This window comes from Podarcis gaigeae, assembly GCF_964106915.1.
Source record: "Podarcis gaigeae genome assembly, chromosome: 6".
In the NCBI taxonomy this organism is placed as follows: Eukaryota; Metazoa; Chordata; class Lepidosauria; order Squamata; family Lacertidae; genus Podarcis; species Podarcis gaigeae.
The window spans coordinates 47193569-47221383 of record NC_139682.1 but is presented as its reverse complement, the minus strand read 5'-3'; the positions used below and the strand labels follow the sequence as shown (position 1 = coordinate 47221383).

The 27815-nt window shown below is 45.5% G+C and overlaps 2 protein-coding genes across 12 annotated transcripts in view; one reads left to right on the top strand and one right to left on the bottom strand.

Annotated features, from left to right (window-relative positions):
* Positions 1 to 11390, top strand: part of MICAL1 (microtubule associated monooxygenase, calponin and LIM domain containing 1) — a 47446-nt gene extending 36056 nt beyond the window's left edge. For 5 of the 6 annotated variants that reach the window (XM_083744930.1, XM_083744928.1, XM_083744929.1 and 2 more), the window contains 11 exons: positions 81 to 190; positions 456 to 506; positions 1946 to 2120; positions 2394 to 2479; positions 2646 to 3288; positions 4200 to 4279; positions 5642 to 5743; positions 7657 to 7750; positions 7864 to 7960; positions 8992 to 9065; positions 9939 to 11390. In XM_083744930.1, coding sequence (XP_083601056.1) covers positions 81 to 190; positions 456 to 506; positions 1946 to 2120; positions 2394 to 2479; positions 2646 to 3288; positions 4200 to 4279; positions 5642 to 5743; positions 7657 to 7750; positions 7864 to 7960; positions 8992 to 9065; positions 9939 to 10102 — 1676 coding nt within the window. In that variant the 3' untranslated portion in view covers positions 10103 to 11390. The remainder of the gene's footprint in view (positions 1 to 80; positions 191 to 455; positions 507 to 1945; positions 2121 to 2393; positions 2480 to 2645; positions 3289 to 4199; positions 4280 to 5641; positions 5744 to 7656; positions 7751 to 7863; positions 7961 to 8991; positions 9066 to 9938) is intronic. The other variant, XR_014565770.1, reaches the window with a different exon arrangement.
* Positions 11391 to 12535: 1145 nt separating this feature from the next.
* On the bottom strand, positions 12536 to 25254 carry SMPD2 (sphingomyelin phosphodiesterase 2). 6 transcript variants are annotated; one of them, XM_083745043.1, is made up of 11 exons: positions 25223 to 25254; positions 21194 to 21358; positions 19857 to 19953; positions 19549 to 19625; positions 18533 to 18626; positions 18315 to 18404; positions 16123 to 16205; positions 15677 to 15809; positions 14922 to 15026; positions 13697 to 13853; positions 12536 to 13349 (listed from the first exon to the last, which is right to left on the bottom strand). In XM_083745043.1, exons 2-11 carry the CDS (start codon positions 21241 to 21243, stop codon positions 13006 to 13008), a joined length of 1230 nt encoding a protein of 409 aa, XP_083601169.1. In that variant the 5' UTR covers positions 21244 to 21358; positions 25223 to 25254; the 3' UTR covers positions 12536 to 13005. The 6 variants fall into 6 exon arrangements, with proteins under 6 accessions (XP_083601169.1, XP_083601171.1, XP_083601174.1 ...); XM_083745045.1 differs by having other exon boundaries at positions 21194 to 21419; positions 25223 to 25243; XM_083745048.1 differs by lacking the exon at positions 25223 to 25254 and adding an exon at positions 22090 to 25113 and having other exon boundaries at positions 21194 to 21719.
* Between the last annotated feature and the right edge of the window lie 2561 nt (positions 25255 to 27815).

The window sequence follows — 27815 nt, the reverse complement described above, 5'->3', positions numbered from 1 at the left end:
AGTCATTGTAGACAGTAGAGTCCTGAGCTAGATGGACTAGTATCTGGCAGCTTCCCTAAACACTGCATTCTCTCTTCCAGAACCAGAAGAGAAAAGTTCGACGATTCTGTCGACACGTGGTACCAAGGGAGCTATCCTCTTCCTCAGCAAGCTTCAGAAAAGTCTCTCTCTCTCACGTAAACGTGCCCTGGTGAGTCTCTCTCCACAGCCATTGCTAGCCCATCACCAGACATTCCCAGCAGTGTGTTTGTTTGTGCCTTATGTGCTGGCTAGTGGCCCTTTGGCAGCTGGTATGATCTCTTCCCAGGTCACTCTAGCCCTCCCCATTTTCAGGTGTCCCTAGTAAGAAGCACAGGACGGGGGGCGGGCAGTGGGGGTTACGTTTATTGCAGGAGCAAAGTGTCTTTGGCCTTCTGTCTTTTCTGCTGCTCAAAAGTCATAATTTTCGATTGCAGGAGAGCTCTGCAGTGGATGACCAAGCCAAAAAGACCAAGCAAGAGGCTGGGGTAAGTTCTGCTGCCATTGCACATAGAGGTTCATCTGGTACTAGACAAGTTTTGGAGGATGTCATATGTGACGATTCCACATAGAAGATACTGGCTTGAAAAAAATGAACATGAAATCTGCCAAACTCCTGTGGTATTTCATTGCCTGCTGGGAAGCTTTAGCTATCTGCATTTTCCCACTGCGTATGGGGGCGGAGGGGAACTCTTTTGAGTGCAGCATCTTCACACGTTATGGTTACATTTTGGGTTTCCTGTGAATTTCTATATGGAAATGCCTTCATTGCAGGAATCTGGTTATGTGTGAAGTTAACATTAAATATGTCTGGGTCCAGAATAGTGATGGGAATTCATTGCTTCTGAAAATTCATTGCTTCTGAAAAATTCAATTTTTTAATCCAGTGTGTATTTCTGGGAGTTTCATTTAAGGAAACTCCATAACCCTCCTTATTTGAGTCATTGCTATTGACTCTGTAGATTTTCTGACCTTTTAACACATGATGGGAAATCCAGTGCATGCAGTTTATTGACTGCAACTGCTAGACGAGTAATGTAACTTTAAGACTGCAGTTCAAAGACTGATCCCAAGGGTCAAATTCCACCTGTGAAAATTGGAACTCAAAATGTCATTTGGGAAATCCCACCCTGACTCAGTTCCAATTTGAACTTTGCTGTGGCCCATCACAAATTTATTTTTAAGTGTTCAAAGAAACATGGATTTCCTCCCTTTTCACACAAAACGTTGCACCACAATTCTGGCTGGTTGGTAGGATACACTGGAGGCAAATAACAGTTGCGCGGAGGTTGGATGCTGCCTATGAAGGCTGACCACTTGCACATACTCACGGCGGCTGCTAAATGTTCCTCCCTGTATCAGGCTGCAGGCTGCTAGCTCTCATGCATAAGCCAAGCTGAAACAGCTGTTAGGCCTGGAAGAAGCCAGATGTCACTGGGCAAAAAACGAAGATTTTTATTGCATTCATCTGCTGCAGTTACATACTGGCAGAGAGCCTGGCAGCTCTCTTCTCTCGAGACTCAAACCCGCCCTTCCTCTTATCTGATGGAAAGGAACGACTTGCTGGACCTTGTAGCCATTGTCTTGTTGAGGCTGTTTTCTTGGAGGAAGACATTGGAATGTAACTTGTAATGCTGCCTGATATGTTTATCTCACTCGGGATGGAGTGAGGTCATCGCTAGATGTTGGAGGCAGAGAGGCCAGAGAGCTGTTACCATTACCAGGGACGGGGGACCAGCGGCTCTTCCAGATGTTGTTGGATTACAACTCCCATCATCCCAGCCGGAGCTCAGGGATCATGAGAGTTGTAGTCCAGCAACTTGTGGATATTTGTTAATGTGTCTCATTGGGTTGAACCATGTATTTTGAAACCAAAGCACAAGATGACTTGGAACGTGTGGTCCTAAAGGTGTTGGTCTTTTGGCAGAGCCCTGTCACCTCCTCGGTGAGGAGCAGCGATGCCTGCTATTTCTGCGGAGATCGTGTGTACATCCTGGAGCGAGTCAGTGCGGAGGGATGCTTCTTTCACCGTGGCTGTTTCAAGTGTCACCGCTGCAAGACGACACTGCGGCTGGGGGATTACGCCTTCAATGAAGACGATGGTGAGTGGAGTTGAGAAGACGCAGTTGGTTAGCCTGAATGGCACAGCCGTCAGTGCAGACGGGGGCATTGATTTCTCTGAAATCCAAACTGGCTGCCTTTCTTTGCATTGTGTCTCTACTTCCTGCAAGTGCATATCAAGATTCATTTGCACCATTTGCTTTTATTCTCCTTGAGGTATCTGAATCTGCCCTGGCAGTCATGTTTATTGGCAAGTCAGGTGAATGCAAGCAACATACCCTACCTGATTATGGCTGTCTTGATTTTACTCCTAGGTAATTTCTACTGCATGCTGCACTGTCCTACCTCCAAGGACATAACTACACCTAGCAGCACAGCCTCTGTCATAGCAGCACATAAGGTGAGTGGGATGGATGCCTTTTCAGAATTGGAGGCATTTGGTGCTGACTAGCAAGGCAACTCCCTAGCTGATAATTAACCTAGTAATTATGTTACTTCCTGTCATGCTCATGGGCTCTAGCCTTGCAACTTGCTTGCTTGGAACACTGGCTTTTTTGTCTCCCTAGGATTCCTCCAAACTCCTCATTCCTTCAGACAAAGGCACTCTGGACTTGGCTGCTGAGGACAAGAAGATGGAAAAGGGTCCATATCAACCAAGCCTGGATGAGAACCTGTTGTCTTTCGAAGATCAGCTGCCAACAGGTCAACCTACAGAACTTCATAAATCAGCTGCTGAAGGCCACAGCTTACTCCCAGCCGGAGTAAATGGAGGCTCTTGTACTATGAACTCATCCTGGCATCCACATCATCAACCATTAGTGGAGGTGGACAAGAAGTTGGGGGACTCTGTTTCTGAGGCTGGTTTAGCTTCAGAGGTTGTAGGCGAAGGCAGAGATGGAAATAGGGCCAGTCCAAAAAGAGAGAGACTTGAACCAGAAAATTGGACTGGCAGCCAGTCCCAAGAAGAGACACGTGACAGACTAGTGACAGGAATTCAAGGAACTGATACAGATCCTTTTCTTTCTGGAAAGGTGCCAACTGCTCAGAGCCCCAAACTAGAACAGAAAGAGTGTGGAAATCTCCCAAAGAAAAAGATTTGCTTGTCAGCCCTGGAAAAGCTTGAGTTATCCCGACTGAGTCCAATATCAGCCTCATTTCACTTTCCAGATATGAAAATAGAAGAACCCAGCTTCAGCAGCATCTCAGAAGGTTGCTTTATTTATATATCATATGCCTTATCCCAAAAGTTTGGGGCAGACCATAAACATTGGAGGAAACCTCAGCAAAACTGAACATCAGAGCCATTGAAATGTCTCCCCCACCTTTGATTTTAAACCTAAGCGCCAATGGCCATGCTCAGCTGTCACCTGTGCTCTTTCCTGTACAGCTGCATATGGCTTCAGGGCTTCCTGAGTAACATATCCATTTGTGTGTGCTGTGTGATGTTTACCCTGCTCACATGGGAGTTCTCCACCGTGCAATCCCATATTAAAACACATTATTCTTTGTGACACTGAACATTTAGCTTGTTGCTTCTGAAAAGGAAGCATTTGGGATGTTAGCAGATCAGAGTTGCCTTCATTGTGGCCCAGAGAGCTGTTTACTCTGGTCCACTTCCATGGTAGTGTCTTCTAATAAACCATCATCCTTTAAGGTGGTTTAAGTAGGTGGTGGCGGCGGCGGTGGCGGCAGCAGCATTCTCCACATTGCCTGCGTAATCCAACTCACATAGCTTACCAGACCTGTTTCTGTTCTTTGACATGGGAGTTAACCCTCCCATATTGTGCTTTCCTGTTATCTTTCTTAACCTTTGTCCTCTTTCTGGAGACCATAAAACAGGAAGCACGTGCTGTGTTCTATTAATGCTTCATAAATGTTTAAGGGCTATACTACCAGCATCCACTGGCCTCTATGAAGCAGTTTTGTTCTGGGTCTCAGACCACTGCAGTACTAACTGGTGATGAGGAACCCCACTTCATTATATAAAACCAGTTCTTCTCTTGGATATCTCTAGCTATAAAAGATAGCTTCACTCCAGCCCCCAAATCAACCTTTAATTTATGGCGTCATTCCACAAGTCACTGGAATGAAATATTTTTCTCTTGTCCTTTTTTTGACAGATTCTCTGGAGATTGACAGTGACAGTGAAGAGGAAGAAGAGGAGGAAGAAGCAACGAGCCAAGATCTTGCAGCATATATTGTGAGTGTAGAAGCCCAAAATTCAATTCCACCACAGCAGACAAGCACAACTCAAAGCACTTTCAGGACCATTTTCATTTTCAAGTAACTCAGGAGGGCTGTGTTATCATCACGACATCCAAACATAGCAAAACTGGGATAGCTCAGTTGGTAGAGCATAAGACATTTAATCTCAGGGTCATGGGTTTGAGCCCTGTGTTGGGCAAGATTCCTGCATTGTAAGGGGTTGGACTAGATCACCCTTGTGGTCCTTTCCAACTGTTCAATTCTCTGCTTTTAACAGCAGAAGAGCATTTTCTTTTGGTTTTTAACATAATCTCTTCAGCAAATCATGGGATTTGTCTCACCACCGCATCTCTCAGAACCCTTCTGTTAACTCTGCTTCTTTTTCTCCCATTCACTTTTCTCCCTCTCCATAGCTCCTTTTTTGTTGTTTTCTGACTCAACAGGCTCACCTTCTCCCTTCTTTTTCTCTCTCTAGCCTATTAATTTTTGTGTTTATATATTTTTTAAGAAATCTGCATCCCATCATTTGCTCTTCTCCCCCTATACTGTCACAAGTTTCTCCACATCTATTACCCACCTTTTCTCTTTCCTTACTCTACAGGTTTCTCTGTACAACACGTCTTCGTTCTCCTTTTCTTCCCCAAACCCCTCCCATTGCCCCATCTCCTCCATCTCACTGGCAACAGGCCACAAGTCTTTTACACTCCCAGCAATTCACATCAACAAAGAGAGTCTCAGAAGTAGTTGGCCAAGTGGTGTGGCTGGTTGGAAGCTCCAGTAGGTACCTTGTTATCCATGGAGCTCCTCCCTGTCCCCAGTTTGGATGGGTGGTGCTAGGCCCTAAATTTATGACACACATCTGGAAAAGGACCACAGACAAATATTTGGAATTCCCCCTCAAGGAGGCTGCAATTGGCTTGGGGGTCTGTAAGAACAGCAGCAGACATCCGTGTTCTGAAAGGATGACTAACAAGAACCTCACAAAGCCCTGAAGACAACCCTCTCCATTGTGCATTCTGGGCATGGTCCTGTCTACACAACATGTTTTGACTAGAGAGTGAGTCACTCTGTCAAGACTTCTTGCAGCTGCAGGGTCGGCCAGACTTAGACTCTGAGCATTAAGTTGCTCTCGATTTTGCGATAACAATTCACTCGTCTTTTCCCCAGTGATGTCATACCAGGCACCTTGGGCTTATGTATTTATTTTTGTACCTTCTTGTAAAGGGGCTGGGTCACTGTTGGTTATAGCTGCAAAGTATGCAGTAGCCTAGCCTTAAACTGTGGCTGCAGTTTAGGTGGTGGACAGCAGCTTTTAAAAACATCTCATTTGATTCTTGCTTGTGTGTTGTGGCTGCAGCATTTCCTGAGCTTCACTGAAGAACCTCAGTATCCAACGTGGAAGAAGACACTGATGCGACGAGCCAAAGAGGCACAAATGAAAAGGTTTTGCAAAGCGCAGGTAATACTTGCATGCTCCGCTGGTGGACGGGCACTGATACTTTTACAGGGATCGTCCCAGTGAGGAATGGGGCTGCAAAAATTAAGGGCGGAAGCTTCAGATACCTTGCAGCCTGCTATTTCACATCTCAGGCCCCGAGGCTGTTAGGTGTCTCTAGAGATTCTCCCTGTTATTATAAACTGCTGCACGCTTTATGTGGTGAATGTTTGCTTGCATATATCCAAGCTTTACAACCATTTCCCAGAGAAAATTCATTGTGTAGACATCCAGCTGTTCCAGGAAGGGTTTCCAGTACACAAATGCTTAAATATTCACTTGGGGTAGGGAATCACCCTTGTGTTTGCTGCATAAAATGGGGAGCTGCCCTATACCGGGACTAATGATGTGTGACATTGTTGACCTGTATAAAAAGTATTATTTAATGGATTTCTAATCTGCCCTTTAGGATATATATACCCTTCCAAGCTGGATTGTAACAAATGAACGAATGGCTAAAAAAGTGTTCACTTCTAATGTGAAATAGCCCATTTCCACTGACTTGATAGTACCAGTTCCTGGCTTTAGTATCACCCATGCACCACCTATTTTCTCCACTTTGGAGCCCTCTTCCTGTTAATTTAGATGTAAACTCTCACTTAGCTTCCCCCACTTTTCCTCTTGTACCCTAGTTGCTCCCCCTGTTAATGTCCCACCCCATATAAGTAGGTTAGGCTTCCTGAAACTGGAATGTGATGCACTTCAGAACATTGGGAGGATAACTCCCATGAGCCCCAGCCCCAGAAGATTCGGCCAGGTTCTTAATTAATTTTTATACTGTTTTACTGGTTTTTATATTGTATTTTTTCATACCACTTAGAGATGTTAAAATAGGTTTGTTGTTTAGAAATGCTTTTAAATAAAAAACATCTCAAGCAGACCTGCTTCTGGAAGGGTGTATATAACTACTGTGGACTGTATATATACAGTTGAAGCTCACAAGTGCAGGATGTTTGGGTTACGTGGAAATGGTGTGCTGCTTCCTGTGCCGAAACACCTTCTGTGTGAAGCCCTATGTTGACTATTTTGCTCATTCAACTAATGGTATAGAGTATTTCAAAATTTAATTTATAGAACTGTATGAGCGTGATGCGGGACGCAGGTGGCGCTGTGGGTTAAAGCCTCAGCGCCTAGGACTTGCCGATCGAAAGGTCGGCGGTTCGAATCCCTGCGGCGGGGTGCGCTCCCGCTGCTCGGTCCCAGCGCCTGCCAACCTAGCAGTTCGAAAGCACCTCCGGGTGCAAGTAGATAAATAGGGACCGCTTACCAGCGGGAAGGTAAACAGCGTTTCCGTGTGCGGCTCTGGCTCGCCAGATGCAGCTTTGTCACGCTGGCCACGTGACCCGGAAGTGTCTCCGGACAGCGCTGGCCCCTGGCCTCTTAAGTGAGATGGGCGCACAACCCCAGAGTCTGTCAAGACTGGCCCGTACGGGCAGGGGTACCTTTACCTTTACTTATGAGCGTGATGAGGGCTGGTGATAGTTATAAATCCTTTGTGAGTTATTTCACAACAGTTGATAGCTTCTAAACTGTTGCAAATGGTACGCACATAGAAAGTTAATGGCAGAAATGTTCTAGAAACTGTAAAATGACTAAATTGCGCTTATAGTCTTAAGTAGCCTGTACATCCATAGCCTGTTTCAGGTGCCGGAGGGATTGGATCATGCCCTTAGATTTTTAATGATGTAACACACAGGCATTTTTTGCTTCACAGACAATCATAAGCACTGCCAGGTTTTGCCAAAAATGTACTACTACCCTATAAGAGTTCCTGCCAGCTATTCTGGGAAGCTATCCGCCCGTGCTTGGGTTCCTCTTCCTTACACTTTGAAATGCTTTCTTCATTTGACCAACTCTTTATTGCTTGGGCATTCCAGTCAATCCAGAGGAGGCTGGAAGAGATTGAAGTGACTTTCCGAGAGCTTGAACAACAGGGAATAGAGCTGGAGCGATCTCTGCGGGAAGAGAGAGGTAAGAGCCTGGGCTTCCGCCAAGAGAGATGGGGGTGAGGCTGCAGCCTATGGATAATGCATGCAATGGCAGCTGTACTCCCGGGATAACTTCTTCCCTCCTTTATCCTCCAGGAACAGACGCTGAACTAAAACAATGGATGAACCAACTGCTTTCCCTGGTCCAAAAGAAGAACAGCCTGATGTGCGAGGAGTCTGACCTCATGATTGCGTAAGAGACCTTGCCTCTCATAGCTGTTGAGACCTGGTACTCATGTCAGTTCTGATCACAGGGGAGTTGGCACAGCGCTGCTCCTTCCTGTGCTATCAGAGAAGGAGCTGGATGTGGTCCTCACAACAGCAAGCAACCCTTGAGTAACTGAATTTAGGTGTGCAGTATTGGGATTGCCTCCTCCCATGTAGTGCTCAGTTTTTCTTGATACCCCAGTGGCATTCTTCTGGCTCCTGCACTACCTTGAATGCCATTAACAACCCAACCTAGTTCATATTCAGAGTGCTGGGAGATGGTGTGTCACACAGACAGCATGAATGGAACTACTGTGCCAATCGGGTGGGGGGAAGGGAGGTTAAGGGGCTTAGATTGCTCTTGAACTTAGTAGCAGATCTTAGCCCCCTAAGCCATTTCAAAAAGTCATTTTTGTCCCCTTTCCTTGCTTGGTTTTAAACAGCTAGCTCATTTGAAACAAAACACATACAGCTGGCCGAATGTGACATACACCAGCCTTTCATTGGACTACAGCTCCCATCATCCCTGTCCACTGGTGACATGAGCTGGGGGCTGATGGGAGCTTGAGTCCAGCAACATCTGGGAGGCTAATGCAGACCAGCAGTGGGAATTCTGAGAATGAACCCATGCAAAGTTGGCACTGGACCAGACCTTATTTTGAAAGTCTGCCATGTGTATATAGACGAACTACTCCCCTGGTAATGTTCTGTAGATAGAAAGGCCTCTGTAAACTGCAGAAGTATTGGCTGTATCAGGGAGAACAGGACCTTTCCCTGGGAAGCTCCAGTTAGACAAGGCAGACATGCCTTATTCATTACTACTTTAACTCATGCCCAATAGTCTGTTCTTAATGAGGCTTAAAGTATATGGATATTTGAGCTGACAGTATACAGAGGACTGTTACTAACAAAGGGAGAATCAATTGGAAGACTTCTCAAGAGTGGATCTTGTATACTATCATGAGCTTCTCAATTATAAATGACCAAAGTTCTCAGTTGTTATTTTTTACCCCATAGGGTGCAAGAGCTGAAACTAGAGGAACAGCAGTGCCAACTGGATCATGAGCTGCGCCAATACGATAATATGGACGGTAAGAGAGAGTATAAGGCGTCCAGGTTTATACTAGGAAATGTAGAGAAACCAAAGAAATGCTTGCCAAGCTATTTTTTGTAACTGCTGCCCAGTTAAGTGGGAGCATATTTTTTATTCATTCACAGAATTGATTACTGTAAATCAATTGATTGAATGAGGGGAGGAAAAAGTCATTTAGGATGGATACACGAAGCAGAAGCTTGCTACCCTGCTATTTACTATATCTGATTCTCTTGGGCTTTAGTTGACAAAGGAACCCAAGTCTCTTGCATCAAGCAGAATTGTTTTATGCACTCAGTTATGCCTGCTGTATTCTAGTTAGAGCTCGTTAGCCAATGAACTCTGGCATCTTATATGTACCTGCTTCTAACAGAAAACCTGTGTACCACTGCAGAAAGCAGTGCATGCAAATTCCTGCCCACCCCCTGCTAATTTAGCATGGATCAATTATTCAAACTTTGAACCAGCTCCTTTGTTCTCATGATATGTTGTTAGGGTTAGATATTTTCATTGTGTGTATAGAATGTTTCTAAATACACACTGGTGATGGAGAAGACGGGGTATGTGGATTAATTTGTCCTAAACAGAATGCAATTCTGGGAATGTAATAATGGAGACAAGCTGTCTGTCTGATTTCACTTAACTGCTGAGAAGAATTAAATATACAGACGCTAAACAGAGATTTCATTCACAGCAGGGGTGGGGAGCCTGTGACTCTCCAGATTGTTGGGACTACAATTCCTGGCCAATGGGCAGGGATAATTTGAGATGCAGTCATGTAATATCTGGATGACCGCAGGCTCCCTATTTTCTTTGCCATAATAGTGACTGACTTGGAGCCGCATTTTTTTTTGTGTGTGTGTTTTTAAAGAGACTTCAAAAACCCTAGAAGACCAGCTGAAAGAGAAGGAGATCCTGTCCCAGCTGCTGGAGGTTGTGAACCAGCGCAGTGCCCTAATTGAGATGCAGGAGAAGAAGCGTCTAAGTGAGCTTTATGAGCAAGCACCAGCATTTGGGGACCTTGGGAAGATTTGAGAGTTGGCTATATTGAAGCTTTTGTCTTTGTGCAGAAGCTACATTTTAACACAAGTTCCGTTTTAACGCGTATCTGCAGAGGACTGTGATCTTCAGCAAAGATCTGCCCGAGGCACCCCAGCAATAATGAAGGCCAAGGTGCTGGCTGCAGCTCTGTGCTGTAAGCATCAGGCACTTCAGTGAGTTCCTTCATTAGCAGCCTAGGCCAGCTGCCTGGGATTGAGTCCCTTCCCTCCCCACCACCCTGCAGATTAGTGTTTGGTAGCTGCTATTAGGTGTAAGGAGAACAAGCCTGACCTTGATGTGAGTGTTTTTAAGTAGTAAGACTGGAAATATGGCCGTTTTTTATTTTATTCTTTTTGCCAATAAGTGATTGCATTATAGGGTGTCTTAAGATTGTCCTCCAAATTCTTCTTTACACTGGCTACAGGGAGACAATATTGCACATGTAACTATCTATAGCTGCCTGCATTCTCCCCTATGAAAAAGGCCTCACTTACCAGGACAGCTCCTCTTTCGTGCCACTTCAGGCAGCTGCAATGTTTGCCACTTGGGTAGTAGGGGGCTGCTGCTGTGCAAGTGAGCATTTCTGCCTTCACCCAAGCTCCAGCAGGGCAATATTAATTGCACCTCCCACTCCCAAACTAGCATGAGATATTTGGAGGGGCATAAATGCTAAATAATTTAATATATAAACTAGGTGTAGGGAACCTGTGCCCCCCACCCAGTGTTGTTGGGACTACAACTCCTATAATCCCTGATCATTGGCTGGATCTGAAGGGGGTTGGGAGTCCCAACAACACCAGCAAGGCCTTTCTAATATAAACAGTTTACAGGGTATTTACTGGGGGGGGGGGGCACAGACCTGTCAGTTGAATGAGCAAGGCTGCATGCAGCCTGCCAGGAATTATAGTATAAAAACAGCATGGCCACTGGAGAAGTGTGATCCTGTCACACAGTATCTGGATAGGTATCTTTGCCACTCACACTCTACTTACATGTGTAATGGATTGCCAGCTATAAAACCACACAGGTGTGGTCTGAATATTACTATATCCCAAAGCAATAAAAGAACAGCCACTAGAGAAGAATTAGGGGTGCTTTTTCATCACCTTAAACTGCTCCTGCAGCAAACCCCTTTACAGAACAAGGGTCAGACCTCTGCGGCTGAGGAGATGGCTACCTGTTAGAATCAGAAGGTTGCCATGCCTGAACTGCTGTTAAGCCACAGCTCTTTTTATGGGCTGTGTGCTCCTCTTTCAATAAAGATGCATGGAGTGAGCTGGAAGTGTTGTCCTGCCTTTTCTCATCCAAGCTAATTTAACATAAGGAAAAAAATATATCCCACATGTCTGAAGTTTTCTTGGGCTCTACTAAACTTTTTGAGAAGACAACTGTGATGCCTGCCTTTCTCTCACTAAATGAGAATGGCAAGGAAGGGCACATAATGAAAGATACGCAGGTAATGTGCCCAGATGGGAGAAACCTCGATGAAAGCTGCTCTGAACCCTTTGAGGAAGACTAGGCTACCGGATAAGCTTATAAACAAACACTCACATGCATCAAAAAGATGCTGTTCTAGGCTGGACATGATTACCTACATGCTTTCACAGACCTGTCTGCTATCTGGGCTATTTGCATGCAGCCTCTCACAATGTTCTCAATGTAACCGTGGTTGACAACTACGTCTTCAGTAACACACCAAACCATTTTCTGCCTGCTAGATGAGAAGTACTTTTTGTCAGCTTGGCACAGTGAAGAGGGGCATGGGGTAGTAGGATGGGGGTCATCCGTGGTAAGAAAAATATATCTACATACCAAAGGTAGGATTCCTGGTCTCATTTGCATATAGGTCTCCATCTCTCCCAAGATGTTTCAAGCCGCTAAAAGGGTGAAATTCAGCCTGAAGACTGCTAATCCCAGCTCTACAGGTTGCCGCTGGTGTCAAAGGAAGGCTTTTCCAACAGAAGAAGAGCATTTAAGAGATTTTTAAAAAGACTCACAATTACATAATACGCTACTAAGAACTGTGCTGAAGGCTAGCTCCTTAGCTGAGAGCCAGAAGTGCTAGTGGCATGTCTTTTGCATGCAGGTCGCAGGCTGAGAGTGGCATCTGCAGATTCCCAGGATCTTAGGCAAGACAGCTGGGAAAATGCCCCCTGCCTGATACCCTGGAGGCCTGCATGGTTCAATGGTTTGACTTAAGCAGCCACACCAGCCTTAAGCTTGCTGGCTGGACTGCGGGAAGCCCTTTAGCATCACTCCCCTCCCCCCACTCCAAAGAAATGCAAACAACAATGATCTACTTCACAAGAGCTGCAGGAAGTATGATGTCAGTGAAAGGATTTTGGTACATTCAAGTGCTAAGCAAGCAATTAATAAAAAGGGTTTCAAGAAAAAGAATTTCACCAGTAAATGCTGCTTTCTTCTCTGTTGTATTTGAAGACTGATTTATTCTGTTTTCAATTCAAAAAGGAACTTTGTATAAACTAGAAATGCTATACACATTTTAACTCGTCTGCTTAACACCAGGCTTTTACAGTACTAATTCAGCCACCCGACTCGGTCGGAACAACGTGGTTTGGTTTGATAAATGCTGGTTTCTAAACAGCCACAAGCTGAACCGCATGCAGTTGAACTGCTTTCGTTTCAAAATTCCCTTCTGCACGAATCGTACTTGTGCTAGAATCCCTTCAGCAGAAGGTCAGAACTATTCGTAGAAAGTTTTATTGCCCTAGAATTAAGCTAAAAATAATAATATAAAACTTCTACGGCAATCGCTGCCACGTGCTTAAAAAACGACTAACCCTTAGAACCTGGTGGCACAGAGGAACTTACGGCTCCCGGAAAAGCTTTCTGCACAGTCTCTTGGTCCCTGTTGGAGTTCCGGCAAGCGACAGGCCTCACCGAGAGCTCAGCTTGTCCTGGAGTGTCTGCAGCCCCACCCGCATCTGCTCCTCTGTCCCCTGGAGCACCTTGACCTCGATGGTGTGGAAGAGGTAGAGCACAGCCGAGATGAGCAACACCAGCACCCCCAGCAGGCTGAGCAGCGAGAACGAGAACTTGGGGAAGGGCTGCAGGAGGGCATCGCCAAACATGGAGCTCAGGCCCATGGTCGCCTGCATGAGAAGCAGCAGCACGGCCAGGACGGCCATGCGGCCGCAGGAGTACTGCTGCCGCTCGGCCGCGTGCAGCCCTACCCGCACCTCCATACGGGCTTCGTTCAAGACGTCCACCAGCACCGGTTCTAGGAAGACAGACGGCAGCAGGACTCAACCACAGTGCATGTTGAGGCAGTAAAAGCCCTAAGACATTTGTGTCCAAGCCCACTCGCTGGTCTGGAGAGGCAGGCCAAGGCTGCTACTTTATGCAGAGATACTGGCTTCTTGACTATGGTAGTGCATGCTTGCAGAGAGGCCAGGGCCCTAGCGCAACGGCCACACTCTTCTCTCCAGGGAGGTTAATGGGTGAGAGCAGGCCTTGAAGGAGCACCACTGGGAATGGACCAGGCAGGCTTTGCCATCCCTCCCCTCTTCCCAAAGGCATGAGTGCTTGCTCCCTCCTGTGCCAAAGAAATGAAACTGGGGTACTCACCAACTCTAGGGTGGTTTAGGCTTTTGTCTAACCCTCTCTTGCTCACAGATAGTGTGGCTATGACAGCTTCATGGTCGGAATAAGGTATGTCCTTGTTGGGAGCTTTTCCAGTAGTTGTCTCATGGCGGTTGCATTTTACTTCATAGTGAGACAAACCCTACAAGAAGGGAAGATAAGCAGGAGAGCAAGGCGCTTATTATGCACGTGTGTTTTAAATAAGTAAGGCTCCCAGAAATTCTAGGCTGTGGACTACAGGTGAAGAGGGTGGGGAACTATCTTATTAGAGTCCTCTTTGAATGGCAGAAGTAATTTGGAAGTGTCCTCAAGGATCAGCTAAAGAATTCCTATGTCTGTTCTATCATGTGCTTATTTGACCATGCAACTCCAAGGAAAGCTATTCAGCAATGTCCTTGGGCAACCTGCTCCCATGGCTTGTTCTTTCAGCAAATTCATCTTAAATCTAAACTTTTGCCATTTAAAATCTATTGCCCTACATCTACAGTGTTTGGCAACAGGCGCATTCTTGCTATCAGCTTTGGGGTAAGATTTTAATACAGACTGAAGATTATTTTCAGGCTCAACGTCAATCTGATTTTCTCATGGGTAATAGATGTGCTCAGTTCTTTTCACCTTTTCTCAATGATGTGACCTTTAACCATATTTGCTACCCTCTTCTGAATTATCCCCAAAATCAACATAGGGCTACGGTTCTCACAAACATCCAGCTCAAACCGAGGAATTAGTTACAACTGTAGTTCCCCTCTTACAGGAAAGGCTGGGTATCTCAGGCAACTTTCCACACCCCTGTGTTAGAGTAGGAAGGAGCAACAGCTGTAGTCCAAGTAGTGCCCACATGTTTACAGAGTGCAGGAAGTGATCAAGCAGTGCAAGCTAATCAAAATCCCCAAATGCAGCAAGTTCTTGCAGAAGTGTGCCTAGTGCTTTGCTCATTTTGGCTCTAAAGCCTTAAGTGTTATCCTCATATCTTGAAAAGCTAGTCCCAGCTGTTACAGAGAACATGCCCAAAGACAACAACAGCAGGAAATCAAGCACATAGTTTTGGAGACTATTGGACAAAGAAGACATTCCAGACTGAAGATACTGACAGGAGACAGACCTGTCATGGGGCTAGTGCCAAACCATATTTGACAGCCTTTATTGCTTAACTGCTTTCTGAACTCTGTACTGTCGCAGTCTGCTTTGTACGTGTTGAACTTGCACGTACCTTATACAGAATGTAGTCAATACGAATCCCCTGGGGATAGCACCGCAGTTCCTTCTTGCTTGTGAAGCAGTTGGTGGGCAAGAGTGTAGAGCCGTCCTCACCACCCTAGAAGCAAGACCAGAGTCTGAATTCCCAGTTCTAAAAAAACCAGAGGTGGGGGAACTTTCTCAGCCTGAGAGCTGCAATCCCTCCTGGGCAACATTTCAAGGGCCATATGCCAGTAGTGGGCGGGGCCAGGGACAAAAGCAGATGGAATACCTAATGCACATTTGCGTACTGTAGGCTTATTTCTACATACACTCTCACTAATCACTATCTAGACAAGCAACGTGCATTATCAGAGTTGAAGGACACATTCCAGCCACACTCTAAGTATGGCAGCACAGGCAGTGAGGGGTGTGGCCTGGAGCCAGATAGGGAGGCCTGGAGGGTCACTTTTGATCACTGGGCCTGAAGTTACCCACCCTTCTAATAAAAGATACTAGAGCATCTGCAGCAAGCTGTGTTGTGGAAGAAGCTGCCAACTGAGTCTGGCTGACAGTGCAGCCTGCAGAGCTCGGAGCTTTCAGGAAGGCAAAAGAGAGAGAGAGCCATGTGGATGGAAGAGGCACCTTTAATCTGGTTGGTATAACCTATCTCTTGACATTCTTGCCCAAATAAAGGTAAGGTTCTAGTTTCCAGGCCCCAAGGGCAACTTTCTTTTCCTTTTACTGAGTGACCAAAGGACCATTTCATAGGGCGGTACCGAGACTCACCTCAACCTTCTCTGCGGCAATGAAGGAGTCCCGAAGCCCTGCCCAACCTCGCAACAGCCTGATGCCCACGTCTTCTGGGTGCATGTTCAGATCCCCACCAAGCAGCACCACATCGGCTCCTTTCGAAGTATGTCTGGGAAGATGAGAAGATGCCACAGACTGAGAGGAAACAAGCAGCCCTCAATGATACAAGGATGTTTTTTGTCATGAGATCTAAGCCATGTTAGACTCGAATTCTACTACACACCCAAAACCATGGCTGCATCCTCTCCCCCTATCCACCCATTCATTCTGTCGCCGGAGTGATAGCATTAGATGGACTGAGTATGTTCTAAGCCAGAGCTCTGAATTACTGCCAAGGAGGGAAACCAGCTAACAGAGAGAGGGACAAAGTGTGCACACACAAACCTCATTATAAAGATTTTTGGAGTCTCCCTATGACTTACTGTATAAACTGGGCAAGTTCCCAGGCCTGAACTACTCGGTGGGGCAGGTAAGCATCCTTCTCCCGGCAGTACTCCGCATGGAGCTTGGGAGGAAGAGAACAAGACACACATGAAATTCACACTTGCATAGTAATATATGTGAAATCACAAAGCAAATGTACTCGCCTTGCTGCCCCACTTTAAGCTGATCGGGGAGCCTGCGGCAGAGATCAAAAGCAACAAGATAAGGATTCTATAACAGACAGTGGGATTTCACAGTTTCAGAGACACACAAAGCAAAGAGTACCATCCGGTACAGATACAATGCTAAACTACTGTTTCGCATTACTGGTATAAATCTTGGGCTTGTGTGTACACTCTTCTTCTGCTCCAGCAAGATCACAAGCTCCTGCTTCCACTTTCAACTAACCATGCATTATTGCTAAGCCCAAACGTTGGAACTGTGGTTAATCTTAACAATGTTATAGAGAAACTAGACTACAGATTGAAGTTGACTTGAGTCCTTGGACCAGGGATGGGGAGCCTGTGACCCCCACCATATGTTGGTGGGCTATAGCTCTCACTGCCCCTGACTATTGTCTATTCTGGCTAGGGCTAGTGGAGTTCACCAGCAACGGGAGGGTTCTCCATCCTTGCTACCAGTGTTTGCCCAAGTAACTGAATAACAAGGAGCCACAGTTAGTTGAAAATAGAAATGAAAGCTTCTATCTCCTCTTTGTGACGGGAGCTTGTGATTCCAAAGCTTATTCGCATTAATACCAACCATAGTTGCGTCCGAAATGCTGGTTGTGTGACTGGATGAACTAGTCCCTTGTTTCTGTAGGCAGGGTTTCTTATCTCCCAAAAGGTGCCCCCAGAATAATATCCTCCGATCGTGTAACCCAGGCTTCATCAGAGGAATGATCTTGAGATGTCATTACACTACAACTCCCAGCATGGCCAAGTGTAAGTAGACCTCAAAAATATTTCCACAAGTAGCTTTCGGGCTTCAGCAGACTAGGCAACACTGACGCTCCTGCGTTAGTACCAAGCTTGTGAAATCATACTGCTCATTAAGGCTGCCTCCTGTGGGAGTATCTCTCACCCGTTTCATTGTGCCGGCTTTCTATTCCTCCTCAATGCTAAGATAATTTAGACATAGTCCCACAAGCAGAAGTTAGTTTATTGATCTTTGGGACTGCACTCACTGCTTGCCTGCCCTTACACAGAAATTTTATTTGCTTTACCTACTAGGCATAGCAATAAAATAAAATACAATATGCTGAGGATAAAGCTAAATGCTTAGCTATACAAAATACGTTCTAGAGGTTTACATCAATACAAATGACAGAATTGGTACATAATCCTTTAACTACTTAATCCTTTAACAGGCAGCTTCTATTCATCTATGCAATGTCGCTTGCATTTACTGTACCTTGGGATAAGAATGAACAGCAGCTTTCCAATGATGCATACATTTGAGAGAACACACAAAAATCCTTCTTTAAAAGGTTGTGTGTCTTGTTCATTTTTAAGAAGGTGCCACCCAAGAAAATAAAAAGCCTTGGCTGTTCATGGACACCCCCTGCTGGCAAATAGGCCTAAAAACAATGAGTATCACTTGTGAAGTCCAAGCCAGTACAGTCCCACCTTGGAAGTCAAATGGAATCCATTCCGGAAGTCCATTTGACTTCCAAAACATTCGACAACCAAAGTGCGCCTTCTGACTGGCTGCAGGAAGCTCCTGCAGCCAATCGGAAGCCACGGAAGCCCCGTCAGATGTTCGGCTTCCAAAAATAGTTCACAAACCAGAACAGTCACTTCCGGTTTTGTGGTGTTTGGGAGCCAAAACTTTCGAGAACTAAGCTGTTCAAAAACCAAAGTATGATTGTAATCCCCAGTTTCCTTGCTGGGACAGCATGGCTTGAATTTTAGCTTATTTTTTATAATTTTATTGTTTATCTTTTAAGAATGTTTTATGGTATTTTGTGTAAAGGCATGGACCTCACAAATTTAATAAACTTGAATTGAATTGATGATTGTAATCAAAGGATTCATTCAGCAAATCTGAAGTGCTATCCTGTGTTCCTCATGTAAATCCTACTCACATTTAGACACACACACACACAATTTCTGTAATCTTGCTCCAGGAGTTGAATAAGTTTGTAACACACAAATAAAAAGAATACAACAAAATAAATAAAACTACTCACATGAGTCACATAGATGTTGAAAACAATCTCCTGTATCTTCAGGACCACAAGCCCCACCGATTTGCCACCAAACCAGTCTCCGTGCTGGAACTGTAGAGAGAAGAAAGTGGAAGACTGTAGAAGAAACATAGGCAACACTGGTCACAGTGAAAAGAGCCTTAGAAGAAAGGTGCTCTTTGGCCCGTTCCCCACCCTCAAGCAAGGCATCGCCCACTCACCATGTAGGGGTAGCCATTCACAGAGTATTGGTACAGGAAGGTGTCCAGGATTTGATATCTGGAGAAGATGCAGAGCCCACTGCCAATCACTCCACTGTGAAAGACACAGGCACCACAGGCGTCAGCTGGGGGGGGGGGGCATTGCCAATCCTTGCTGTTCCCATCCTCCATTTGAAATCAATAGCTAGAGTTTACAGAAAAGGGCTGGCATTTGGGACTCCTTGGAATTATTCCTGGTTCTAGGGACAAAGTGAAGTCTTCTGACACCGTGACAGAGTCAAGACTAAAAAGGGATGCTGCCTCACCATTATTAGCTTCTGTAACAGCACGCAAGTCAAGTCACAGGTTCCCACCAAAATGTACATTTAAGAAGAGTTTAATGCCGGGTCTGCCAAAGAAGTGAACCATAAGGTTTAGTAACCATCTATAATCAAGTGACCTGTACAAGGTGAGTCTGTAAAACTCAGATTAATTAATGTCATAAAATTTTATTGAGATTCCCTGTGTTCCAAGCTGTGTCCCCTACAGATGAAGGTTGGTTTCACAGGTTGGTTTCACACCAGGTATATGCCACCATGCATCCAACCCATGCGTCCTGCACCATGCTGCCCATGTAGTGATCCAGTGCGCAACCATGGGCTCTGTTTCACAAACACAGCCTTAAAAATAGACCTGTGGGCTATTCAGTCAGCATGCCACATCTGGAAGGCAAGGACTGCTAAGGGAACAAGGGCAATTAAAGAACAATTATCTGTCACAAGGGGCGAGGCTGCTGCACAAGCAACAAGGTACCTGTTTCCAAGAAAATATTATTTTGATCAGCTAAAGACCCAACTTATTCCAAGGCCTTTTATGCTAACCTGTCTGAGCTCTCAAGAAACTAAAGAGCGGAAATGATTTCCTACCAGTGTCTGAGAGGGTCCTCTCTAAAAATCATATAAATTGCACATCTATGAAGTCAAGCCTATAGTAATTGAGCTCAGCCATTGGCATGGACTATTCAAGCTCCTTTTTACCTTTTAAAATAGTGGGAAGAAGGGTAGCGGGCACACAGCTTCTTTTTCAGCTCCCAATAATCTCTCTCGCTCCACACCTGGAAAAGTAGAGAGGTTGTAGTCACAGTGACTGCAAACCAAAGAACAGAAGTGGGAATTGAATCAGTGGGCTAAGTTGAAGCTAGGCATGGGGGGGGGGTAACTTCTCCCCTCCCCTAGTATCCCTCCTCCCCGATTAATCATGCTTATACAGCACTTCAAGATCTTGCCATGCTCTGCCCACAACCTATGCCAATACTAGATGCACTATAACAGATTTAAGTACTCACCTCCTGCAAGAGCGCCAAGTCATATCCCTCCTGGTTGAGGACATTGCCAATCAATTCAATGCGCTGCTGCCGTACTTTGCTCAGGTAGCGAATGGCCCTGGAAGGGAGAGAAAGGGAAGAAAACTGAGTAAAACATTAGGATCCAACTAGGCTCACTGCTCATTTCAATCTTAGCCCTTCATTACTTACACCTGGTAAAGAAGGCAGTATCACACTGAGAGCCAAAGGAACCACTCCTCCCAATGCAAAAAGCACACCTGAAGGAGCAATTTTAATCAGGACTACAGTAGGGAAGGAAACAGTTAAATCCCCTCTCATCACTGAGGCAAGCAGCCCTCTCACAGCAGCTGTTGTTGCTGCTGAACATTAAGGAAAAAATATGCACATTAAATGCAAAGAAACAGTGAGTACAAGCAGCACTATAAGAAAAACTGGTCAGACACAGAGTCAGGCCTGGCTGTTGCATGCCCCCAAATGAGGTCATAATGGGATGGAAGATTCCTGGGGACTATACAAGGGACTATACATTCGCCAGTGCAAAAAGCAATTAGCTGAAAAGAGTTTTTCTCCATGACTCGCTAGCAGCTGCTTTGTTTGTTTGTTTTGCTTGTTTTACATGGAAGAGAAATAAAACAGATGGCCTCCCTCCCCCACAATGAAACATGGCACGATAGACTCCATCACCTGATAATTCTACCATCTAATTATATTGTATACATGAGCCTGTGTTGGAATTGGAAGGACATATGCTTGAAATGTGTCACTGAACAGTGATAATGTCTCTTTTTTACCTGAATGGAGAAAAGAGAGAGAGAGAGAGAGAGAGAGAGAGAGAGAGAGAGAGAGAGAGAACGAGCACGCACATGCCGGTGTAAAACCTTTGACTTTTGTGTGGCTAGAATGTAGGACACTGTACAAAATTAAGGGTCACATGCATTGTTCCATCAGTTTTTTCTCTGGCCTGCCCACTTGAGTCTCTGCCCCACCTCCCAAAGTTTGTCCTCAGCATGAAAAAGATTCCCCTCTCTCTCCATTTAAGCATAGATGCATGTTCAGCCAAATCACTTAATCATTGGGTTGGAAAAGGGCAGGAACAGAGAGATTTACAATACCCTGTTTTATTTACATAAAAACAGCCCCAGACACGGGAACTTCATAATTTCTTCTCGCAAACAGGGAAACAAACAGGTGAAGAATGCATTTGCCGTAACCCAGAAGACTCAGCAACTTCTTGATCAGAAAACATGCCTCAACCTTCGCCGATAGTCATGCAGATCAGAGCCAACCCTCACCTGCCTTAAACAAACACCCAAAAATAAAGCAATGGAAAAACTCACCAGCAATTGAGGTCAAAGACACGCAACTGCAATCGAGGGTCCTCATCCATCACAGTGGGGACAAGACAATACAGAGGTGGGTTTCAGATGGTTGCACTCACAATGCTGACAGGTTCTGCCTCCACCTCTCCGGCAAGCAAGGTGTCAGACTTTGGCTTTGCTCCTCTGCGAGAAGAACAGGAAGTGTGACTGTAATATTGCAAGCTAAGACGGTATGCACTGGCAGCTGGAAAACAAGGAAGGATGAAGCCTTGGTGGCACCGATTCAACAAGCAGCACATGCTTTTGTGGCCAAGGCCTATAATGCCTCTCTCTGCTAAAGCCCTCTGGGCAACAGCATCTGAAAGTCCTTGATAGGAGGGAGAGGTGCAAAGATAAGATAAGACCTAAAGATTAGCAGAGTTATAAAGCATTAAAGGGACACTCTCAGGTCACGCAAGGCCCATCTTTTGCCTGTTTCAATCCTGATAGCAGGAATCTTTTGCTTCAGTGCTGTCACTGCCACCAAAACGCTGCAAATGCACCCCTTTCCGGGCAATATAAAGGTAAAGGTAAAGGTACCCCTGCCCGTACGGGCCAGTCTTGTCAGACTCTGGGGTTGTGCGCCCATCTCACTCAAGAGGCCAGGGGCCAGCGCTGTCCGAAGACACTTCCGGGTCACGTGGCCAGTGTGACATCGCTGCTCTGGCGAGCCAGAGCTGCACACGGAAACGCCGTTTACCTTCCCGCTAGAAAGCGGTCCCTATTTATCTACTTGCACCCGAGGGTGCTTTCGAACTGCTAGGTTGGCAGGCGCTGGGACCGAGCAACGGGAGCGCACCCCGCCGCAGGGATTCGAACCACCGACCTTTCGATCGGCAAGTCCTAGGCGCTGAGGCTTTAACCCACAGCGCCACCCGCGTCCCTTTCCGGGCAATAAACCCTCATGGTCAATACTCTTGTAATCATTTAGGGCCCATCAAGCTTTTAAGGTCCACAGGCAAACGTAGATCTTTGAGGGTGCTGGCGCCCCATTATTCCCTCTCTGGGCACTTCTCTCTCATCCCAACGTCACCCCAGACAGAAAGAGAGAGAGAGAAAACACACACATACAAACTTAGCTTTCCCAAGGAATCTGGGTGAAAGCTGGAACCAGCAGAATTAGTCTTGATCTTGAAAAGCATATAGAACTGAAAGAAGTGGGAAAGAGTGGCACTCTTCCAACTTCCTCCTTTAGCTCTGTGTACTTTTCGAGGGAGAAAAAGGTAACCACCCTCACCAAGGGAGGTGTGTGTGTGTGTGACTTCAGAAGCTTTGCAGGTACCACTGCATGCCACACTGATGACCAACACATCACAGGGCTAGTCCTTAAAAAAATATAAAAAAGCATTATGAGTGATTCCACAGGCCTACCCACTTTTTAAAAATATCATGTGTTTACTTGGTAGATTCTAAAGTTCTTTCCTACTGGCAATCCCTCCGTGCGAAGTTCCAAGGACAAGAAGCTGTGCTCACAGGTCAATGACACCCAATCCAAGTCTCAGTTCTTGAATTTCCTTCAAGGATCTGTTTTCAACCATGCTGGAGTGCTGGGACACCCATGACCAAACCTACAGTATTTACTTATAGCCCTCAATATCACAATTCCTCACAATCATTTATGGTTTTCACCAGTGCTTTCCCCCCTAGAAAAATAGTTGCCAGTACTCACCGTGAAGTTCTTACAGTAAGTGCCACACTTTTTTAACCCACACAGAGAGAGAGAGGTGCTGGTATTGTGTACCCTGGAGTACCCCCTGAAAATAAGCACTGGTTTTTACTGCCCTTGAGGCTAGGGATTTGTGTCTTATTGAATTGAATCAGACTCAGGATGGCTTGCCCAAGAACCCAGGAGAGAGTGCATGGCAAAGCAGCCGGGGTCTGCTCTTCAAACTGCTTCCACCCTGCCCTCAAACCATTCCCTCCCATCTTCTTTGAATGCATTTTCTTACACTTGTTCACCAGGTGGAATTAGCAAGAAAGGGAAAGTAGCTTTCCTTGTGTTCACTGCCAAGATGAAATAAAATGGCTGTGGTAAATATTTTGACCCAAATATTTTCAACCATATACAAGCAGCAAGAAATGACAACCACATGTTGAAGACATGTAAGTAAGGATGGAGCAGATTGTAAAATACATATGCCAATCTACCGTTCAATTTATGTCTAAACATCCAGCTCCCAGAAAATATATTCATTGTGTTCATACTGAGCCTGCCTTATCCCCAAGAGCTTTGGGAGCATAGCGCTTCCCTTGTGCTTCTCGGCGAAAATTTACTGCCTTTATTTCTTCAGTCTATAGCAAGGATGCTTTAGTTAATACACAGCAATGGCAAACTGCATAATGCAGGTGTCAGGATTACCACTGCATATCACTGCAAATGTTCACTCATTTCTGTGTTCAGTCTGAAGCATGAAACTGTCCTACAGCTACTATTTGCTAGCTGTGCTGTGAAACGACAATAGACCACAGCTTCTTCATGCATGCAATGATTTACACACAAGTAATACTGTCATGTGCCTACTTCCCAGGGTATTCATGTACTCCCCTACACACAACTTCCTTATAAGAAGCTGGCAACAAGGGAAGGAACACCAATTCAAACAAAAAAACTGGAACAAACAGAGGGGGAATGAAGGAGTGCTGGAACAAACAGAGGGGGAATGAAATGTCCATACTAGCACAGACTAGTATCAATATCTACAGGCCCATAAATTAGTTGCTAATGAGATTTTTCTGATTCAAAATAATAAACGATCTGGCATCCATTCAGCAGCTTTTTACATTCTTGGAATTTAGGGAGCAGAGTATTAATTTATCTTAGGCTATACATTCAAGTTGTGGTTGCTGCATCGTAAAAATACTGCAGAGCTGGAAAGGGTTCAGAAAAGGACAAGGGAGTGGAGCAACTTCCTCCATATGAAGGAAGGTTATAACATTTAGAGCTTTTGAGTAGAAGGGGAGGGACACAGCAAAATTATAACATTACTCAAGAGTCTGGAGAAATAATATTTTATTCCTCTTTTAATAGTAGTATAACCCAGGCACATCCAATGGGGCCGAATAGTGAAACAAAATGAAGAACTACACAGTCCATAGTTAAACTAGAGAATGCAGTATCAGCCACTAACTTGAACGGCTTCCAAAAGGAGCCTAGGAAAATTAATGAACCAGAAGGCCACTGACGACTACTAGGGATGATGGCCCTGTACTAACAAGGTGTAGTTATGACTAACTTTAGACGAATTGGAGACAATATGAGAGACTAGAGTGTATGCACATATCTGTAAAGACAGGCAAAATCCAGAGATGGTCAATGCGTGCTGTTGTATACAGCATAATCAGAGATTACGGAGCTGTCGTGCAACGGCACCGGGAAGACCACAGGTCCCCAACCTCTGTTCCGATGGCGGCTAATGCAAATGAATAAAGTCGCATTAGCTGTCAAAGGCCAAGAGAAGATTGCTTTAAAAACATATATTTACTAGTATGCGTACACCCCCCGTTTCTTTTGGGAGGGGGCGGAGGAAGGAAGAACGCAAGGCGGCTGCAAAATAGCAAGAGATTAAAAGTGGGGGGGGGGGGGGGAGAGAGAGAACAAGCCAAGCAAAACAAATCCCTAAATCACACTAACACAATGTGGCATCTTGAGATCAATTCCCCGGATTGCGCTCCCTTCTCTTGGCCGCATTTCCCCAAAGGGAAGGAGACTTTGCGCTTTAGGATCTTTTCCCTTAAGCCCTATATAACCTGAAACGTCCCACGGGAAGGAGCCATAATTAAGCGTGTCTTCCGGGCTTCGGTCCCAAGTCGATCTCGGAGCGCAGCGCTTGGCGCTCGCGGGAGTCTTCCAGCAGCGCACTTTATCGATCCACTATGTTAAATCATCGATCGCTCCGAGGCGAGAGTTGCCGGCTCAGGTTATGGCAGAGCAAGACCAGGCGCGGCTGGAAAGAAGAAAAAGGGGCGCGCAGCGGGGGTTTGGGGGAGTCTTCGAGAGCCACTACGCACCTGGCGGGAGACGCTGTCTAGACCGGCTGGCCGAGCCCCACTTCCCACTGCTTGCTTCCCTTCACTTCATTCTTGGCGCGGAGACCTTGCCTAGCCGGCAGCAGCAAGAGCCGGATTCCCGCAGTCGAAGAGGGCCAGCCTCGCCTCTAGCCGTAAGGCGCGCAGTGCATCCTGGGGTTTGTAGGCCTCCTTCCGCGCAGCAGCCTCATCTTCAAGGCGCGCCTCCTGCCCTGAAGAACTACAAGTTCCAGGAGGTGGCGCTGTCGGCTCGGAAAGGAGAAGTGCTCGCTAAGTGGGGGCTTAAAAAAAAAAAGAAGGGGGGACTGCAAGTACCGAAATGCTTTGGGGCGGCCGCAAGCTCTTCTGTCTGCAACTCTTGTGCTTTTGAAGAACTTGTAGAAAAGTATTAAAAACTGCGCTGCCTCCGCGAAGAGCGGTTGCAATAGAATGAGATATGAGAAAGCACGGCAGAAAATGGCTGTGCTTGCAAGAGAGTGTGAGCGCGGGCGAATCTTCACTTCTCTTGTCAATCACCAGAAGCCTGTGTTTGGAAATTACACCAAAAAATAACATAGCATTCCTTAGTTGGTGGGTTGTTGTAGTGTTGTTGTTTTTAAGCCCATTATCTTTTCAGGCATTTATTGTTAAGTACCCCAAACGGTGCTTCAATAGAAGTTTACAGTACATAAATTTGTGACTCGAGAGGGCTGAAAATCAGGCCCACAAGGGGGCCCCGAGGGTAGGAAGTTCCTGATTAGAAGAAAGAAATTCTGAGCATGGTCAGTTTCACATTTGAAACTTACTTATAGTGCCATAGTGATTACAGGAGTAAATGAGTTTGCTTCTGCTGCCTTGAAGTTAAATGCATTTGCATGGGAACTAGCACCATTTTGTTGTAGAAACATCAGAGTATATACTTGAAGTAAAAATAGTAGAAGAAGCACTTGTAATTTCTAGCTGCCAAGTTGTTTCTAGCTGCAATTCAAAGTGCTGCTTTGGACCTTCAAAGCCTTTACATGGCTCAAAACAATGTATCTAGAGCATCACCTTTCTACATATGAACCAGCTCAGGGAAGTGCCTGCTGTTGAGCTCCAGATATGCCCACCTCCCATCATCCACCTCTTATTTTTCCTGGCCCTGACTTGGACCCTCAAACCCAGCCCTAATGGCACCACTGGAAGTACTCACAGATTACACAGCTGGCAGGAACCCTCCTCAAAGAGGTATTTCTCTTCTTGCTCTCACAAGAGAGAAGGCCCTTTCAAGAAAATGTCTACTGAAAAAGGATGCTGCTTTCAACACAAACTATTTCTTTATTCCTGTGCCCATTTATGCAAAGCCATACCAGTAGTTGGGTTACTTGAAACCGAAGAATCCATATTCTTAATCTCTCTTTGCTGGCACCTGTTTGTTACTCCCCCATACCAAGACCAATAAGTACTGTTTGATCTGTTGACTGAGAGTTGATTCAAAGCAGCAGAGTTCATACTTTAGCTAGTCAGAGTGGCTGTTTTATTGTTCAAGGTGAACATAAACATTTGAATAAACCCTCATGCCACCAAGGGACCAAACAGTAAAATTCAGATATTCCAACAGTGAACAAACCATATGCTTGAGGGCTCTCTTCTTCCCCACTTTCTTTTTCCCCTTTTGAGAACAGCTTCTGCATTACTCCCTGTTCTAATCAAACCATGGATTGCTATTACACCCAGCCTAAAATCTATGGTTTCAGCAAGCCTTAATAAACCAGGATCAAACTAGTTTACAATTCTAATTTGGATGGCTCACTCAAACTCTATCGTTGCATGTAAGTGGCAAAATATGGCTTGATTAAACTACGTACCTCAGATATGCAGATGACACAACCTTGATGGCAGAAAGTGAGGAGGAATTAAAGAACCTTTTAATGAGGGTGAAAGAGGAGAGCGCAAAATATGGTCTGAAGCTCAACATCAAAAAAACGAAGATCATGGCTACTGGGCCCATCACCTCCTGGCAAATAGAAGGGGAAGAAATGGAGGCAGTGAGAGATTTTACTTTCTTGGGCTCCATGATCATTGCAGATGGTGACAGCAGTCACGAAATTAAAATACGCCTGCTGCTTGGGAGAAAGGCGATGGCAAACCTAGACAACATCTTAAAAAGCAGAGACATCACCTTGCCAACAAAGGTCCGTATAGTAAAAGCTATGGTATTCCCAGTAGTGATGTATGGAAGTGAGAGCTGGACCATAAAGAAGACTGATCACTGAAGAATTAATGCTTTTGAATTATGGTGCTGGAGGAGACTCTTGAGAGTCCCATGGACTGCAAGAAGATCAAACGTATCCATTCTTAAGGAAATCAGCCCTGAGTGCTCACTGGAAGGACAGATCGTGAAGCTGAGGCTCCAGTACTTTGGCTACCTTATGAGAAGAGAAGACTCTCTGGAAAAGACCCTGATGTTGGGAAAGATTGAGGGCACAAGAAGAAGGGGACGACAGAGGACAAGATGGTTAGACAGCGTTCTCGAAGCTACAAACGTGAGTCTGACCAAACTGCGGAAGGCAGTGGAAGATAGGAGTGCCTGGCGTGCTCTGGTCCATGGGGTCAC

Bases quoted from the DNA above. Each gene is read 5' to 3' on its own strand.
- SMPD2 (XM_083745043.1), bottom strand. From the start codon at position 21,243: ATGGATGAGGACCCTCGATTGCAGTTGCGTGTCTTTGACCTCAATTGC. The intron at 19,954-21,193 runs GTGAGTTTTTCC...TCTCCCTTCCAG, and splicing joins GTCTTTGACCTCAATTGCTG to GGCCATTCGCTACCTGAGCA. The intron at 15,027-15,676 runs GTGAGTCTCGGT...TCTTGCTTCTAG, and splicing joins TTGCCGCAGAGAAGGTTGAG to GGTGGTGAGGACGGCTCTAC.